We start from the raw sequence: 19,855 nt of genomic DNA, 5'->3' as shown, positions 1-19,855 counted from the left end.
CCAGTGCTCTTAACCGCTGAGCCATCTCCCCAGCCCCCATTTAAGTAATCTTAAAGCCTTTATCAGTCTATAGTGTGCCTGTCACATAAGTAGTTAATAAGCACATTTGGAAACAATTATTTTTGGTATAAATACACCTGCATATTTACAATTTTACATGGCATCCTAAATCAGTTTTCTTTTTCATTTACTAGAGTGAGGCTATTATGCCAACTTTCAAGTTATACACGAGGACAGCTAACACTTTTCATTTACAAACAAAAGGTATCAGTATGTAAACATCTATCACTACAAAGTGAGTTTGGTAAGGCTGGGAACAACTAATTGCCATGGCTTGTAATGATTCACCCAGTCAAAGAGGGAACCCAAGAAACACATTCCCATCCCCCAGACAGTGTAAAATGAGTTTCCAGTGTCTCCAAAAACATCTGAGAAAAACAACAAAAACAACTAACACCCTTCTGTCACTACATCAATATCCTGGAATATCAAAGAAATTCTATTCAGATCAGTCAAATATTCTCAGTTATTCATTTTAAAGCCCTGGACTTACTGTGCTTATGTTTGTCCCTGGAGAAACCAGGAATTCCATACTCAATAATACTGAAAACCAATACTGAGAGCGGCGTTTTACTAAACTATGCCTCTTTTCAAATTATACACTTCTCTCCTGGTTTGAGTTGTGATGTAGGATTCCCCTCTGTATGCTGTGAATACCATAGGTTAATAAAGAAACTGACTTGGCCTGAGGAGAGAACAGAGCTGGAGGTGGAGGGCCTTAAAATGAATGCAGGGAGAAAGGCAGAGTCAGGGAGAAGCCATGGAGCTGCTGCTGGAGACTGTGGCTCTGAAACTTTGCTGGTAGTCCACAATCTCGTGGTGATGCACAGATTAATGGAGATGGGTTAAAATAAGATCTAAGAGTTAGCCAATAAGAAACTATAGCTAATGAGACAAGCAGTGATTTAAATAATATAGTTTCTGTGTGATTATTTCCGGGCTGAGTTGCTGGGCAGCCAGAATCAAACAAGAAGGCTCTTACAACAGAGCTGTGTTCTTTTAAGAACATAAAAGACTTAAAAACCTTAATACTACCTCATTCCTCACTATCATTTGAAGAGTTATGGGAAAATAAGTATCTCTCTGCCCAAGAGTTAATTTCAGACAAAAAAAATTTATCAGATCAGCAGACAAAACTAAATGCTAAATAAGTCTTCCCTAATTTTGAGAGAATAACTTAAGACTCTTCTGAAATACTACCAAAAAAGTACATTAACAAAGATAGACATTTCATGTGTAGATCACTATCCTGTTCTTACTATATATTTCAAAGTTCTAACTCACTTCCAAAAGGAGGGGAAAAAAATACTGCCCTGTCCCATACTACTTAAGTCCAAGGCTTTGTGTTTTGTTTTATGTTTGTCTTGCTTTATGCTTTTCTGGTCCGTTAGGGCCCAACCAAACTCATGATATTCTTTTCAGACACTTCACATAACACTTTTTTTTTTTTTTTTTTTTGGTTTTTCAAGACAGGGTTTCTCTGTGGCTTTGGAGCCTGTCCTGGAACTAGCTCTGTAGACCAGGCTGGTCTCGAACTCACAGAGATCTGCCTGCCTCTGCCTCCCGATCACATAATACATTTGCAGCTATTTTTATCCTTAGGCTTTTTTCTTACAAGATTATTCTTCGTTATTTCTAAAGTTTCACAACATCCTTTCCTTCCAGATTAATCAAAACTCCACTTTCCTATAACCTTAAGTAACGGACAGTTTCTAAAACGACACTTGGCAGTTGAGCTGGGCCCCATCTGTCTAGCAATTGAGACCACTAAAATATGATTTGCTTTAATTCAAAACATCACCATGGAAATACTAAATACATAACTTTGATCTTTTATGTTGGAACCCTGATCTCTCAATGAATACAGAAAACCAGACTTTATACATCAACAGAGTTTAGGAAAAGTATCTCAGTAAGTGTTCATAAAATGTGGACATAAACTCCTAAACTATTTTTTTTCCTTTTCTCAATAAAAAAAAAAAGAAAAAAAACTCCTAAACTATAAATCCAAGAACACAATTTTGGGCTTTTTCATTTTTTTATGGAGGGGCACATACATATACCACGGTACACATGATGGTGCATGTGTGAGATCAAAAGGCAACTTGCAGGAGTCATTCCCAGAGATTAAACTCCACACTGTCAGGCCTAGTAGCAGGGGCCTCTTCCCTGAACCAGCTCATTGCCCCAATTTCATACTTTAAAATGTAGGAATTTGGAGAGCTGAGCTGGGCACTCAGCATACCACAGTGGAAAAGTTAATACATCCAGTTCTCAGTTTTTCCCCAATAAAAGTTGACAAGAATGAACTAAAGATTGTCTGCATCTTTCCAGGTAAAATATTCTCTATTACTCATATACAACAGAACTACTCACAATAGAAAAGCCAGTGCACAGTTAGAATAAAGGTCATATGAGGAGCACCTTTTTTTTTTCTGTAGTGAGTTTCTAATTTAATAATATATTTTTACAGCCCTGTATTAACAACTGCTTTAGTGCTCACAAGAACCAAAAAAAAAAAAATAAAATAAAATATATATATAGCATCCATACTTCTAAACCAAACACTATGATGTCTACCCTTTTAAATCCAAGTCACAAAAAGTCATATAGGTCTATTTGATCTTGAATGCTCTTTTTTTTTCCCCCTGACTGTGTCTGTTTCACTGAATTTATGAATGTGTCCTTTCGAGACAATTTGGGTGCATGATACCTAGAATCTTAAGGATTAACATGAGCTGTGTGCACCTCAGTAACTGATGTTGCCAGTCATTATATTCATGGCAAAAGTAGATAATCTCTCAAGTCTTAATACTCACTCCACAGATGTTAAGAACCATCAGAAAAGGAAGACAGATGCTGCTCTCCATACATGTAGCATTTACTTTCAGGTGGCTCAGGGGTATTGTCAGCACTTATAAAGAACATAAATACTTTGAATTAATGTAATAAGAATAAGTTAGTGGAAAAGAGTGTCACCAATTGTTCAGTTATCTGTGTTTGTTTGCCAGGTGGCTCAAGTTTTGATTATTCAGAGATATAAACCCTTCGACATTATGTATAAGTTGGGCAAATTCATTAATGCAAGATGGATGTTTTTCAAAGAATATACATTTGCTTAGAATTCTAATCACATATTTAAGTAATTAAAATGATGAATTAATACATAGTATATAATTTATAATTAATTATCTATCCTTCACCTTTTTAAAAAAAAAATTTAGGTGTTAGGTGATGCCCCTAGACAGAGTGAACAAGCTACACAGACCTGTGGTGCAAAACAGCATAACGTGGCAATTCAAAGAATAAAGACTGTCTCTGATAGCACCAGAGGCTAAAAGGACTGTGAGTATCACAAAGACAGAGATACTTTCTGGATTGGCTAAGTTATTCACATGCCACCAATAAGACAGCCAATGCAATTGTCTAAGATAGCAAATGCCTACATCTCAATCCTGACATAAAAAAGTGAGCTATCCTGAGTAAATTCGGAGCGTGGGGATCATGGGAGAGGGTAGAAAGTGGGGGGGTGGGGAAGGGAGCAGAGAAAAATATATAGCTCAATAAAAGCAAAAAGAAAAAGGAAAAAAAAAGAAATGCAGGGGCCAGGCGGTAGTGGCGCATGCCTTTAATCCCAGCACTCTGGAGGCAGAGGCAGGCGGATCTCTGTGAGTTCAAGGCCAGCGTGGTCTACAATAGCTAGTTCCAGGACATTTAGCAAAGCTACAGAGAAACCTTGTCTTGTCTTGAGGGGAAAAAAAAGACGAAGAAAAGAAGAAGAAATGCAGGTTAATAGTCACCTATAACAATCAAACTTGTACGTGTTATATATGTTTTCAACGTCAAACAGAAATAGATATATTTTTAGATAGGTGATCTTCAAACACTTCAAAGACCTACAGAATGACAAATATAATGTTTTGCTAACATAGGGCTTTTAATAAAAATGAGACTAATCTGCTCAAGGTAGTACCAATTTACTTCGGAGATGATGGGCATTGAAAAAAAAGTGAGCTACTTAGACACAAATAGATGTTGCCTTGTACCATACAATAGTTTTTAAGTTATTCAAGATTGCAACAGTGTAGTGACTTCAAGATCCTGGGTATAGTCTTTCTCGGTGCACCTCAAAAGTACTGCTGTGCACAGGCTGCCTCCCCTTCTCAGAGGCAGAAGTGGCCTTGTCATGGAGCTATCCATGGTGCTTATTTACACTCAGCCCTCACGTCTACAGTAGGCAAGAGCTTTTCCATTATATTTTCTCCCTGGATCTACCTGTCTGTCATCTACATTGTAGCCTGTAACAATTATGTCAATACCATGAGATACTTCTTATGTGTTTTTCCATTTTTGCCTGTGCTGAAACCCTCAATTATCTTACTTTCTTCTAGAGTGACTCTCCAGTTAACCTAGCTTTCCATTCCAAAGTCCATTATACCATCTCCTACACAAAACCCTTACGGTGGCCAGAGTTCACTTTGGGAGAGAGTTCACTGACAAAATCTGGACAAAAAAGTTAAGATTCCACAGATTCATGTCCCAAACATGAAACCTTAACTGAGTTTTAAACACTGTTAATTTTACTCTTACCATTCCAAACTAATTAAAATGGCTTTTGAATAGCACATTTTGGTGTCTGACACTGGGACAGGTAAAGGAGTTAACTCAGGACCAACATGCAGGCTTCAGAGAAACCTCGAACCCCTAGAAACCGTGTGATTCTTTAGGCATATATGATCTTCTGTGAAGAGGGTGGGTAATACTAATCCTTAAGAAGCTAAAATCCCCCACCACGCTTCAAGGATCACAGCACCGATACTCAGTGAATGAGAAGGGAACAGACATTATGTTTTGCCAAATAAGAATGTTTACCCACAAATCAACCTGGTAGATAGTATTTACTGTAAAGCAACTATTAAATCAAAAATCAAAATGTAGCTGGGCAGTGGTTAAAGCATACGTCTTTAATCCCAGCATTCGGGAAGCAGAGGCAGGGAGATCTCAATGAGTTTATGAGCCAGCCTGCTCTAGAACAGGCCAGGACAGCCAGGACTGTTACACAAGAGAAACCCTGTCTTGAAAAACCAGAAAGGGAAAAAAAAATCAAAATGTAGAGGATGAACTTCAGTGACAGAGTGCATGCACACAACCCTGGACTGGGGGCTGGAGGGCAGGGAACCAAAATCCAAGAATCAATCCAAAGGCTAGTTTCCCAGATACAACTGAAGACTGTATTAAGAAGTTTCTGAGTCTTCATAGGTTAGAAGATTTAGTGAGCAACAAGTGTCTGAATTCAGGTGGCTACAAAATGCCCTGAAACATGAAATAAGCAGCCCTCATATGCCACCCATTGCCACTAAAGAGTAAGACTCTCATATCAACAATATCCTTTAGGACCTCTGCTGACAAACCCTACAAACCCTGAGGTGTTTTATACACTAACTCTGCAAACATGAACGGATTTCATTTTTTGTGTTTATTACTCAATCCAAAGGAAGACGAAGTTATGCTTAGAGGTCAGCTGGGTTTAACATCACAGAGTTTTTTATTACTGCCAACTGCCCACAAAAGAGAGCAGATCAATAGGCAGCAAGAGGCAACACCAAACAGAAAACTGTCAAGAACTGAACAGACAAAAACAGAACGGTATCTATAGACTTTGAAAACTCTATATAATGAAAGAAAGCTGCTCATCTAAAAAGGACACACTGACCTCTGGGAAAGACTGTAAAGGAACCAATTAAAGCCAACAATTTCCTGAGCTGTCTATACCAGATATGCAAATTCAAAGGCATTTTATTACCACGCCTCCCTCAAACAATTATAAAGTGACCAAACACAATCATTTTTTTTTTGAGAGAGAGAGAGAGAGAGAGAGAGAGAGAGAGAGAGAGAGAGAGAGAGTTTCTTTGTGTAGCTTTGGCTGTATTGGAACTAGCTATGTAGACCAGGCTGGTCTCAAACTCAGAGATCCGCCTGCCTCTTCATGCTGGGATTAAAGATGTGCACCACTACCGCCTGCAGCAATCACCTTCTCAACAAGGTCTTTGCAAATTTTCATTTTGTTAAGTCTAACTTATCAACTGTTTCAACAGGTCTAAAATTCTTCACCAAATACAAGATTCCATGAATTTTTTCCTGTTTTATTCTATTTTTGATTCTGAGTCTAGTTTTTAACTACTGAGCCCTCTCCAGCCCTCTTGCTTTATATTGTAAAGCATTGGCTTTCGTTGGCTGGTTTTATTTTGTTTCTTTAATTTTTTACAATAAACCTCTGATCTTCTTTGAGTTACTTTTTGTGTAAGGCATGATATTAAGACCAAAGTTTTTTTGAGAGACAAGCACCAGCCCCAAGGTTCATTTTTCACTTATAGCTAAAGGAAGAAAAGACCACACCTAATAAACATACAAATTCAATAACCAAAAAGCAAGCAGTCTAATTAGAGAACATTTTTTTAAAAAGACACAAACATTTCCCTATACTCCATGAAAAGATTTCAACATTGTTATTCCTTAAGGAAATAAACACAAATTAAGAACATAGTACAGTATCAGTACACAGCTATTAGAGAAGCTATAATGCAAGCTAACAATAACGATGGATAAGAACTGAGAAATTGAACCTCTCATACATTACTGACAGAAATATAAAATGGTAACCTGAAAAGCTCATCAGTTTCCTGACAAACTAAAAACACATTTATCATATGTAAAATGATACTTTTAGCAACTACACTTCTAGGTATTTCTTTCAGTCGTATCCACATAAAGAACCTGTCAGAGACTGTCCACAATAGGTCATAATAGCCAAAATCTAGAAACAAAAATTTTCAATAGATGACTGATTATAAATAAATGCTTGGACATCCACTCACAGGATACTATTTGGCAAGAGGAAACGAACTACAGATATATGCAATAATTTGGATGACTCTCAAAAGCATAATGCTGAGTGACAAAACTCAATCCCAATAGGCCACAAATGTATGTTTCTGCTCACATAACAATGCAGAAAACTTACAAAATTGTTAATGGAAAAAAGGTAAGTAGTTGCTACCAGAAATTAAGGATGGGAGTGTGACTTTAAAGATGTAGATGAAGGAAATCTTCATGGTGATGGATACTATTGTATCTTAACAGCAGCAGTAATAAAATGCTACAAAAATATCCACATACCTATACCAATTTCCTGGCTCTGTAATTATGTAAAATATAACCAATGGGTAACCAGAGTTAGAGTTACACATGACCTCTCTGCAACTTCCAGTGAGCCTATACTTATTTCAAAAATAAAAATAAGGGCTGGAGAGATGGCTCAGAGGTTAAGAGCATTGCCTGCTCTTCCACAGGTCCTAAGTTCAATTCCCAGCAACCACATGGTGGCTCATAACCATCTTTAATGGGGTCTGGTGCCCTCTTCTGGCCTACAGGCATATACACAGACAGAATATTGTATACATAATAAATAAATGAATAAATAAAAATAAATACAAAAAATACAAAACAATTTATGGCTGAGAGGTAGTGGCCCACACCTTTAATCCCAGCACTCAGGAGACAGAGGCAGGCTGAGCTGACCTCTGAGTTCAAAGACACCTGATCCAGGACAGCCAGGATTACACAAAGAAATCCTGTCTCAAAAGAAAAAGAAAGGAAGGAAGAAAGGAAAGAAGGAAGGAAGGAAGGAAGGAAGGAAGGAAGGAGAAAAAAGAAAACAAAAAAATTTAAAACATGGGAAATAGGTTGAAGGGCCAAGGTTAAACAGGAATGACCATGGTACACTACAAAGAGAGCTGAATCTATCCACCTCCTTCAACAAGCATTTATTAAGTACTTTGTACTTAAAAAAAAAAAAGTCCTAACAATAGGATTGAGAAAAAAAAAGTCAAGCACTTATCTTTGAACTAATTTATTTACTCTTTAAAAACTTACTGCAGAATAATAATTGAGGGGATCTATTGACTGTTTTGCTATTCTGTCGTCTTTTCCTAGTTAGTTCTAACTCATTCTTGAACTCTCAGCTCAGTGTCTCCAGGAAAACTTTCCATGATTCTGTGTTATTATTGAACTAAAACCTCCAAATACACAGACAGGTACATGTAGCTCACCACTGCTTTCCCTAACTTAATGCCATACTTAGCAAATGTCAGAAGATCAAAACACATTACATGAAAAAGTCTGTACAGTACTTTTGGAGGCTGAAGCAAAACAATGCTATTGTTGTTTTAAGGTGTTTTTTATGTGTGTGTGTTTTGCTTGCATGTGTGTCTATGTGCATGCATGGTGTCTATAGGTCAGAAGAGGGTGTCAGACCCCTTGGAATTGGAGCTGAGTTGCCATGTGAGTGCTGGGAATCAAACCTGTGTCCTCTGCAAGGACAACAAGTGCTCTTAATGGCTGAGCCATATCTTCAGCTCCAACAAAAGGACCTTGAATTCAAGACCAGTCTTTCACAATAAGACTGTCTCTCAAAATAAGTAAGAAAAGAACAAACAACAACAAAAATATATACAAAGCTTCAATTACATACAATAAGTGCACAATGTTACTGGAATTTGGAAGAATTAATGATCAACTTCAACCTAAGAAATCCACTTCTATGGAATGGATGGTTCCTATGGGAGATAAACAATGTTGAAGTTCAGAATTATCTATGAACATCACCCCTTCCAAAGTCAGAGCCCTCTGAAGAATTCAAACTAAGGAGTGGTCTCCAAAGTATTCTTTATGAAATCCACGCAGAAATGGGCTTGAACTGAGGCAGAAAAATTACTAAAGCAGGATGCAGTAGGTGCATCTGTAATTCAGCTACCCAGGAGGCTGAGACAGGAGGACAGATGGAGCCTATAAGTTCAAGACCGGCAATATTACAAGACAGTTCTCTCAAGAAATAACCAAAGGCTGGCAGAATACCAAGCCGGATAACCTGAAATTGATCCTGAGCCCACATGATGAGAGCACCACACTCCTTCAAGTTGTCTCTGACTTCCATATACGCTCGGTGGCACACATGTACCTCCCCCTCCCCCCACAGACACATGATAAATAAATATAATTAAAGACACTGTGATAGTGAATACACAAAGCAATGTGTCCTGAATGAGGGCCCTCATTCAAAAAGATGTGAGCAACACTAATAACAAACAGAAGTATGAGGGAAAAAAGAGACGAAGATGATTCGGCGAAGTTTAACAGAATGACGAGTGAAAGACAGTCTCAAACTGGGAAGTCATGACTAAGTCTTCTCAGAAAAAAGAACATGCCTCGTTAGATGTTATGGATGACATCCACACAAAGATTTGAGACTAGATGTGGGCGGAAAGTCAAGATGATAATGTAGATGTGTGGATTGAGTAGTTAAGATTAAGCATGCAACTGAGGTCTCTCAGGAAGAAAGTATAATGGACTATAGATGGAAATCATTTAAAACAATTTGATTTCCCATTAGTCAACTTAGTTACCACACTCCAGTCATCAGGACTATGAGTGCCTTCAGAGCATTTTGGAAACCCTTGCATTTGCAAAAGTACACAACACAGGGCTTTGTACTTCACTGGCATATAGGGATTCACCCAAGTGTGGTGTGGTTGGTGTGTGTGTGTGTGTGTGTGTGTGTGTGTGTGTGTGTAGGTCAGAGATCAACATCTGATATCTTCCTGCTTCTATTGTACTTTTTGAGACAGGGTCTTTCACTAAACCTAAAGCTCCGTGTTCAGACTAGACCAACTGGCCAGAAAGCCTCCAGGCTCTGCCCCCAGTACTGATGTCACAGACATGGACTGCAATGTGTGGCTTCTTATGTAAGTACTGGAGATCCTAACTCAAGTCCTCATGCTTGTGAAGCAAGGAATTTACCCACTGAGCCAGTTCCTCAATCCCGATAGCTTCTAATGAATAATATGGAAACGGTGCTTTAGTTAGCTGTTTGAAAGGGAACACCTTTCCTTTAGCATGTAAGATCAGTAAGTTCAGACATTTGAAAGCGTTTGTCCAAAGTTCTGCTTTCCTAAGGCCCTATAACTGAAGAACTGGAAAACTAGAGTGAGTTTAGGCTCCCAAATGAGACTAGATTTTGCTAAAGAAAATTCTAACTCAAAACGGAAAATATTCTTCAAGAAGTTTTTGAGTGAAATAAACAGAGCATAAGCATTTACTGGAAAAGTGAGACAAATGAAGCTTCAATTATATATATACTATAGAAGCTGGTAATGAAAAAAAAAAGAAGCTGGTAATGTACAAAAAGTAAAGAAGTCACAGGTGGAGCTAGGGCTGTATTCGAAGAGCACTTTACCAAGTGTGGGCAAAGGGTTGGGGTCAATCACTAGTGGGGCGGGGGCAACCAAAAGTTTTTCAGATGAACTCATGGAAAACTGCAACTGAATGACACAATCAAAGGGGAACTGAACCGTTACGATACATCCTTTTTGCCTTTTAATACAGTGAGAGAAGTCGTTGGTCTGCTCTCCCACAAAACATCCGTGGACATGGTCAGTGGAGTAACAGATTAATGTGCGCAACAACTGGGTGAACAGTACTTCTTTAGTTGCAGTTAAAGTAAACAGGTCAGCATATCATGTACAGGGATAGAGCTGTTGACCGACTCCCAAAATTACATTCTGCACTGTACTGTAACCTGAGTATTTTCTAGATAGCACGCTACTGCGTGGCTCTAAACCTGAGTGGACTGAAGAACTAGGTGCCTCTGGACACGTGAGTGTGTTTGTGTAAGAGTTCAGAGAAGAGAAAAGGAACCGGCTGGAGTTGCAAGACTGTAGGTATCTTAACAAGTCATCTAGAATTCAACTATCATCTCAATAGGTTTCAACAAGTCTACTAGATGATCAATCACTCTGCCTGCATACTCCTTTATTTCCAACAACAACAAATGAATCATTGGAGACCAACAGCTAAAATCTGTTGCAAAACCCTTCAAAGTTAGCCCCCAGCAACTTTCATTCTTGTTCACTCCATTGCTGGTCCTGTTCTTTTAAGGACAATATACTGCAAGGTGAAAGTCTTCTCCTTGCTTTGTTGTTGTTCTTTTTAACTTAAAAAAAAGAAAAAGAAATAGTATGACTTCTTGGCATATCAAGATGTGGAAAGCTAGTCTTTTTTTTTCTTTTTATTCCCCTCTTTTGATTCCTCCTTCTAAAATGTTTTGCCCTCCCTAAAGAAAAAACGAACACCGGGCAATAGAAACATAGTTTCTCTCGTGTCAGAGCCGCGACCGCAGGAGCAGAACAGAGAAAATGGGGTCTAAATAACCACACACTATAGCAAGGGTTGCAGCTGATCGGAAACCCCCATTGCCAAAAAGCAAGCGGCTCTGGCAGGTGCCTGGGTGTAGGGACGTGACAGAAGACGCCTAGCCTGTCACCTCCGTGCTGTGGCAGCTGGACGGCTCACACCTCTTCTAGCCACAGCCCGGTAGAATGGAGTGGACGCTCGGTCCCAGGCCTGCCCTGAACCGCCGCCGGCAGCGAGCTGGGTCCAGAGAAGCAACCGAGCAGAGAGGGAGGCAGGGGAAATGCTCGGCCAAGCCCAAGCCGCGCCCATGGGCCGGCTGCCTAGAGCCCGACCTCCCCGCCTGCCGGACGTCGTCCTGGGAATCCGCACCGATGGGAGCTCGCGAGTGGGAGACGCCTCCGGCTCGGCCCGGGTCGCGTGTACCCCACATAAGGCCACCGCAGGGCGTGGTGCTAGGGAAGCTCACGGGACCGGGGTAATGCTGTGGGCAGGGCCCGGGTTGGCCTGCGCAGAGCGGGTCACTCACCGAGAGGACACTCATGCGGATTGGGGTCTCCAACAGGCACGCCATCTTGAGCCTTCCCACCCGGCTGCTGCCGGCGCCGGCGCGAGGCCGGCACTTTCGACAGCCACTGATGGGGCCAGCAGACGGATCCTCTGGAGAAAGCCAGATAAGCTTTTCAGAACAGACCAAGCTCCGGGCGTCGCTCGAGCACTGAAGGACTGGGCAGAAGGGAGGAGAATGGTTAACCGCGCCGGACCCCAGCTTACGAATCGTCCTCTCAGAAACAGCAGCTACTCGCGCTGGGGTCAGAGGTGGGCGCGGGCAGCGGCCTCCGCATGCGCAAAGGCCTGCCTGCCCCACCTTCCACCGGCTGGGGGCGGAGCCTCACCCGGGCAGTACGAGCTGTCGGCGCTCGTAAATTTCAGTTTACAGGTTCTCTTTCCTAAACGCTAGTAGGTGGAGTTACCTACGTAGTTTGAAGTTCACTTTCACATTCACTATCTCACTCTACACCAAACTCCTAGTTTCGGTACTATCTCCATCTTAAGGCTGGAGAAACTGGTCTCAAAACCGGGTCATGCCACCAATAAGAACGGTCGGTTCATGCTTCAACGCTCAACCTGCTTTAACATTGTGTGCCCGACCTACTTATTCTGGTATAGTGGGTTAAGAATGGGCACTCTAGTAAGACGCCTGGATTTAATCCTTGCTACTTTAGTTAGCACCATTATCTTGAACAGGTTGCTTGGTCTCCTTATATTTCCGTTCTCCCGACTGTAAAATAAGGGCTAATGAGAATAAATGAACCAATAAACAAAATAACATGCCTGCAATGTGGAAAGCAATGTGCTGCCTATATATTAGATTTCTTCCAGCCTCTGAGTCATATGGGGGAAGGTCATCTGAATATTTCATACTAAAACAGTCTGAGAAGAGAAGTCATCCCTAATTCAGGTTGTTACCGTTCCTCTGGATAAAGCCATAAGCTGTTAAAGCAAAAGTGTTTCTTTCTCACTGCTCCTCATTTCCTCCTGTACTTTCTAAGTTCTTTGTATCACTCATCACCCTTGCTTATAGGTCTGTTACAAATGTTGCACTTCTGGAAGGCTGGAAGTTTAAGAGAACCTTCCTGCTGTAACAATATATTCTATCCTAAATTCTGTAATCTTCATCCTAACTATACAATCTTTGCCAGTCTTTGCCCGGGTATTATTCATCCAATAATGTCATTTCAATTTAATTTTAAATTTAAATTTTTTAACCTTTTCCTAAACCATAATCGGTGAAATCAAGTTTGTTGTGTTCCTTTTTATTCTAGTACGCAGTACCATTCATAAATACAATTTTTTTTTTTTTTGGTTTTTCGAGACAGGGTTTTTCTGTGGCTTTGGAGCCTGTCCTGGAAATAGCTCTGTAGACCAGGCTGGTCTCGAACTCACAGAGATCTGCCTGCCTCTGCCTCCCGAGTGCTGGGATTAAAGGCATGCGCCACCATCGCCCGGCTCATAAATACAAAATTATTTAAATGTCCATCCACCTAGCACCTAGAATCATGTCCTAGGATGCCTGCTACAACCAGGCAGATTGTAACTGGGCATATGGTCTCTATAGCTATATGATCTACACTTCATTCCTTACCTCTTTTCTTAAAAAATAATTTTACAGGGCTGGAGAGATGGCTCAGCGGTTAAGAGCATTGTCTGCTCTTCCAAAGGTCCTGAGTTCAATTCCCAGCAACCACATGGTGGCTCACAACCATCTGTAATGAGGTCTGGTGCCCTCTTCTGGCCTTTAGGCATACACGGAGAATATTGTATACATAATAAGTAAATAAATATTAAAAAATAATAATAATTTTACATTTTGGTGTGTGTGTGTGCATGCACATGCCGGCCAGAGAACAGTTTGGGAAGCTGATTCTCTCCTTTTATCCAGGGTTCCAGGGATCAAGGTCAGATCATCAGGCTCAGTGGCAAGAGTACTTGGCGCATGTCCCCAGCCTGCATCATCCTTTAACTTCAGGCACCAGTTGTTTCTTTCCTGTCACATAATATATCTAGCAATATACTCTCTCTATATATATATATTCAAAAATATAACAATATGTATTATATATAACAATATGTCCAATATACTGTTATTAACAATATATCCTACATATTGTTATATATAATACAATATATTGTTAGAAAAATTGTTATGTATATTGATTATAGATGTTTGAGAGAAGTAATTTTATACTATTCACTCCAAAAATTTTATCTTCTTAGTCTTTTATCTTGTTGCCTACAGTAGGCATGTGTTAAATGTTTATTAAATATACATTTTTGGCTTTGTTTCATCCTGGGATAATATATGAGTATAGGTAGTTTAATTTGGAAGTACTTCCAGAGAACAGAATCCCCAAGTCAAAAAGAGAAAAGAAAGAAAACCAAATCCAGCATTAGAGTCTGCTATTGAGATCCTTGTTTATTCCTCAAGCCCCTCTGAGAAAATACACAGAATGCCTCTGGATTATCCATTGTGAGGCTGGAACAAGTGTTCACCACTATGTTAGTTGAGGATTTCCCCAGGAAAATCCTATTAGCTTTCTGCCTTCTGGACTACCTCTCTCTGTGCCCCCCACCGTGTGTGTGTGTGTGTGTGTGTGTGTGTGTGTGTGTGTGTGTCCCCTCAGCAACCCAGCTGGGATGATCTTTTGCAACCTGGCCACCATAATACCTAAGATGTCAATTGCTTGGCTCAGAGGACAGCCACTCACAAAGCCCTCTCAACACTTGCTAACTGTCTATATTTACTCAAGGAACCAGCCTTGTAAGACACTTCTGCGCTGTCTCAAGCACCTCATGAGCCCTCCATTCCCTGCAAAAGGGAATGTTAGTGTGAACATCTCCTGTTAGTAATGAAGCTGTTATAGATTTAAGACAGCAAAGGCCATGTTAAGCCCAAGGAACATTCCAGAACTTCTACAAACAAGAATGACACTTCTCCCTATATCCAAAAAATAATAATAATATTTGTCTTAAGGTTTTTATTGCTGTAACAACAACAAAAAAACCATTACCAAAGTAACATTAGGAGGAAATGGTTTATTTGGCTTATACTTCCACAACATAGTTCATCATCAAAGAAAGTTAGGACATGAACTCAACCAGGGCAGGAACCTGCAGGCAGGAGCTGATGCAGAGCCATGAAGGGGTGCTGCTTATATGTGTGTATGTGTGTGTGTGTGTGTGTGTGTGTGTGAGAGAGAGAGAGGGGGGGGGGGGAGAGGGAGAGAGGGAGAGGGAGGGAGAATATGGGGGCATTATTAGAATGACTTACAGATTGAGGTCCAGCTAATCCAAAAATGGCTCAATGGCTAGCTATAAATGTCCAAGAGTCCAGTAATTGTTCAGTCCATGAGGCTACTTGTCTCAACTGGTCTTCAGTATATGCCAGAATCCAAAGAAGTAGGCTCTAATGCCAATTAAAGATAAGACTTGGCAGTGTGTTGTGCAAATTCTAATTGGTCTTAATCATATAAACCCAGAATCAGATATTAGGGGGTGAAAGATGAAAGATCAGAGAAGCAGAGCAGCCAGCCACTAGTTCTTACATTTATGAAATCCTCAGACCAAATGAGGTATCCTGTCTCTACAACTCCTCAGACTGACTGCCATCCCTTCAAAACCTCAGACTAAATCCTGAGAGCGCCTGTGTCCTCCCACCTTATATTCCTCTCTCTGCGCAGCCATATCCCTTCCCATCTCCACCTCCCTAGTGCTGGGATTAAAGGTGTGTGCTATGGGAGCTCCTTCCACTCCTTCAGCCAATAGCCTTTAAGATACCAACCCACTTGGGCATGTTCTTTTATACTATAAATGCAGCTGTAAAGGCTCGCTCTCTTGCTTTCCCCTCTGGCTTCTTGCTACTAGACTCTGTTCTTGTTCCCTGTTCATGCAGAGGACTGTTATCTAGGACAGTGATCTGTAAGTCTCCCCTAAATAAATAACCCTTTATTATTCATAATTCTGAACTAGTGTGGGATTATTTTGTAACTTCCACCATTATCTATGAGCAACCACCACTTGTCTCTGTTTCTTTTTTAGACTGATTTAATCTCGTGTACCCCAGGGTGGCCTTGAACTCACAGAGATCTGCCTGCCTCTGTCTTCTGAGTGCTAGGATTAAAGTTGTGTGCCACCACTGCCTTGCCTCTGTGACGAACCTGTGTGGCTAGCTCCACACTCTGATCTTCGCTTTATTTATTAAAGCACAAACAAAATATTACCACAGTAGTGAGGCAAGAGCAAGCAAGCAAAGAGCAAAAGATTCCTTCTTCCATGTCCTTAGTATATAAGCTTCAAGCAGAAAGTGTGGCCCAAATTAGAGGTGGATTTTCCAAGATCAAAAGGTCTAGATTAATGCTATATCTCCCTACTTCAAAGATCTTGATTGGAAGTAGATCTTCCCACTAGACTTTTTAAAGTAGAATTCAGGCAGGCGAGATGGCCTAGAAAATGAAGGTACTTTTCATCAGGCCCAACAACCTGAGTTCCATCCCAAAAAAGGTTGAAGGAGAGAACCAATTCTAACAAGTTGTCCTCTGATCTCACACATGAATTATTGCATGCACGTGTGTGTGTGTGAGTACACACACACAGAGAGAGAGAGAGAGAGAGAGAGAGAGAGAGAACAACACAATAAATAATAAATAAATAAACATAATAAAAGATATTGGAAAGATGGCTCATCAATCATCATAGCACTTGTAGCTTTTGCAGAGACCTGGGTTTGATTCCCAGCTCTTCCATGGTAGTTCCTGAACATCTGTAGTTATCAAATTCCAGAAGATCCAACGCCCTCTTCAGACCTCCAAAGGTATACATGCACGCAAATCATAAATAAAATAAAAGAATGAATAATGTAAAAAATTGAATAACAAAAATGGACATGGTGGCACATACCTTTACACTCACTAGGAGAGTGAGTTCAAGGCCATAGACTGAGGCTTGGTGCACACACCCTTAATCCCAGCACTGGGTAGGCAGAGGTAGGCCATCTCTTTTTGAGTTCTAGGATGGTCAAGGCTATACAGAGAAAACCTGTCTGAAAAAAACTCAGTGGTTAAGAGCATTGCCTGCTCTTCCAAAGGTCCTGAGTTCAATTCCCAGCAACCACATGGTGGCTCACAACCACCTGTAATGAGGTCTGGTGCCCTCTTCTGGCCTGCAGGCATACACTCAGACAGAATACTATATACATAATAAATAAATAAATAATTAATTAATTAAAAAAAGTACAATGCAATCTTAGAAAGGAAAGAAGTCAAAATGTGCCCCTTGCAGATAACAGGATTCTATACATTAGAGACTGTAAACACTCAAACAGAAAACTTTAGAGGTAATTAACACTTTCAGTAAAGTGTCAGAATTTAAAATTAACTTAAAAGTTGGGCATGATGGAGTACACCTTTAATTCTAGCAAGAGACAGACAAATCTCTGAGTTTGAGGCCAGCCTGGTCTACAAAGTGATTTCCATGTCAGCCAGAGCTGTTACACAAAGAAATTCTGTCTCGAAAAACCAACGATAATAATAATGGTAATAATAATAATAATAATAAATTAACATAAATTAGTGGTTTTCCTGTACACCATTGATACATAAATATACTGAGAAAGAAAACAATGAAATAATGTCAGGCACAATAGCCTTAAAAATCAGATAAATCTAAGGAAGGAAGTGAAAGACTTCTATGATGAAAAATTTAAAACCTTGAAGAACAAAATTGAGGAAGACAAAGATGAAAAGACTTCTAGGCTTAATGACTGAAAAAATTAGTATTGTAAAAATGGATGTCCTACCAAAAGCAATCTACATAGCCATTGCAATATCTTTCGAAATTAGAACACCTTTGAACAAAAATAGAAAACAACCTCATATTTTTGATTGTGAGCCTGTCCTTTAAGACTTGATAGTTCCTGCATACACAGCTTTTAGCTAAAGGGCAATCTTTCCTCATACTTGGACCAGGGGAAGGCTTTGTCATTTACATGGGTCTAAGACAGTGGGATCCTTGACATGGCCATGTTCATGCCAATAATGCAAATTCACTCAGGACCATAGCAGAGCCTCTTCAACCAAGGCTCAGGAGTCACCTCCTGACTTCATCATCATCATCATCATCATCATCATTATTACTAACGTTGGCGTTTCAAGATAGGGTTTCTCTGTGTAACAGCCCTGGCTCAGCTGGAAAAGGGAAAAAGACTAAAGAGCCAGAGGAATTGTGCTGTGCGATTGCATCTCCTGGAAATGTCAGAGAAGCTACACCCATGAAATCTCACTGACCTGGCTGACAAAACAAGGCACATGCTGGATAGTGGCTGTGCATACCTTTAATCTTAGCATGTAGGAGGCAGAGACAGGCAAATCTCTATGTGCTTGAGGCCAGCCTGGTCCACACACTGAGTTCCAGGACAGCCAGGGCTACACAAGAAAATCATATTTCAGGAAACAAAACAAAAACAAACACAAAACAATTAATATGATAACATGGAAGAGGAAAATCCCACAGGATCTCTAACCTAGACAAAAGATGACAAGCAACTAAGAAATGTCGAAAATGGGAGAAATAGTCTTCCCCAGGGAGACAGGGTCTCACTATATAGTCTAAGGTGGCCACCTCCAAAGTGTGTATGTGTGGTTTGTATAGTTGAGACAGGGTTTTTTTGTGTAGCCCTGGCTGTCCTCGAACTTGTTCTGTAAACAAGGCTGGCCTCAAACTCTGAAATCCTCCTGCCTCTGCCTCCTGAGTGCTGGGATTAATGATGTGTACTACTACTGCCCTGCTTGCATAATTTCTTTTTACATGAGGACTGCTTCCCTGGGCTTGTGAAGTAAAGATATGATTAAATGTAGGCACTGCTATGGTGTTCCCTTCCAGAAAACAGTGAAAATTGGAATCAGCCAGTATGATGTGGGAAGTCCTTTTGTATATGTGTTGCTTTTATTGATTAATGAATAAAGAAGCTACTTTGGCTTGTGATAGGGCAGAATAGAGCTAGGCAAGAAAACTAAACTGAACGCTCGGAGAAAGTAGGTGTGGGATTCCCCTCTGCACGCTGTGAATACCATTGGTTAATAAAGAAGCTGCTTTGGGCCCATTGCAGTGCAAAACAAAAACAAAAACAAAATAACTTAACAAAGCTACAGCATTGGTGCTGGTTTCAGTGACTTTCTGCATGTGGGTGCTTACTGTTGGCTTGTCGGGGGAGGAATTCCCGCAACAGCATCTCACTGCCCTTCTCTTTCAGACATTCCAACCCTCTGCCCTCCAAAGTGGCATCCTAACTTATTTGGAGATCTACCCAATACCCAGGATGGGGAATAATATTAAAAACAAACAAACAAACAAACAAACAAAAACCCAACAACATAAAAACCACCTCTAACCAGCAGCCTCTCTGGCTTCCTGTATTTAGTCTTGGACGTCACTCCAGAACCTTTCAACTATCCTCGGTGGCTTACATGTCTTGCTTTATTTAGAATTAACTTTGGTGTCCTTCTTCCTAGGACATTGTTTTTTTGTTTTGTTTTGCTTTGTTTTTAAATGAGCAGACAGCCACTCATAGCAGCTTACACGTTTAATTCCAGAAATGGGTGACTTGCAGAGGCAAGCAGATTCCTGAGGTCCAGGCCAATCCGATCTACATAGATCCAGGTCAGCCAGAAATACATAGAAAGACTCTGTATCAAACAAACAGAGCAGAAACAGGAAAAAGAAGTAGAGATAGATTTAAAAATCACTGTATAACCTTGATTGAATAGTCTTTTCTTTCTTTTTTGAGACAATTTCTCTGTGGATTTTTTGTTGTTGTTGTTGTTGGGGGGTGGCTGTTGTCTTGTTTTATGAGATTGGGTTTGAGTAACAATCCTGGTCATCCTGGAATTCACTCTGTAGATCAGGCTGGCCACAAATTTACAGAGATAGGCCTGTTTCTGCCTCCTTAGTGCTGGGACTAAAGGTGTGTGCCACTACAGCCTGACCTATGTTCTTG

General features: G+C 40.4%; 1 protein-coding gene across 3 annotated transcripts in view; it reads right to left on the bottom strand.

The window, feature by feature from the left end:
* The window catches only part of Armc8 (armadillo repeat containing 8), a 94,084-nt gene extending 82,127 nt beyond the window's left edge, over positions 1-11,957 (bottom strand). For all 3 annotated transcript variants that reach the window (XM_041676892.1, XM_041676893.1, XM_041676894.1), the window contains exon 1: positions 11,834-11,957. In XM_041676892.1, the coding sequence (XP_041532826.1) occupies positions 11,834-11,878 (45 nt within the window). In that variant the 5' untranslated portion in view covers positions 11,879-11,957. The remainder of the gene's footprint in view (positions 1-11,833) is intronic.
* Between the last annotated feature and the right edge of the window lie 7,898 nt (positions 11,958-19,855).

Source organism: Microtus oregoni, unplaced genomic scaffold, assembly GCF_018167655.1.
Source record: "Microtus oregoni isolate MIOR12 unplaced genomic scaffold, Mior012 000028F_ref0000031, whole genome shotgun sequence".
Taxonomy (NCBI): domain Eukaryota; kingdom Metazoa; phylum Chordata; class Mammalia; order Rodentia; family Cricetidae; genus Microtus; species Microtus oregoni.
This window is presented reverse-complemented; position numbering and strand designations above follow the sequence as displayed.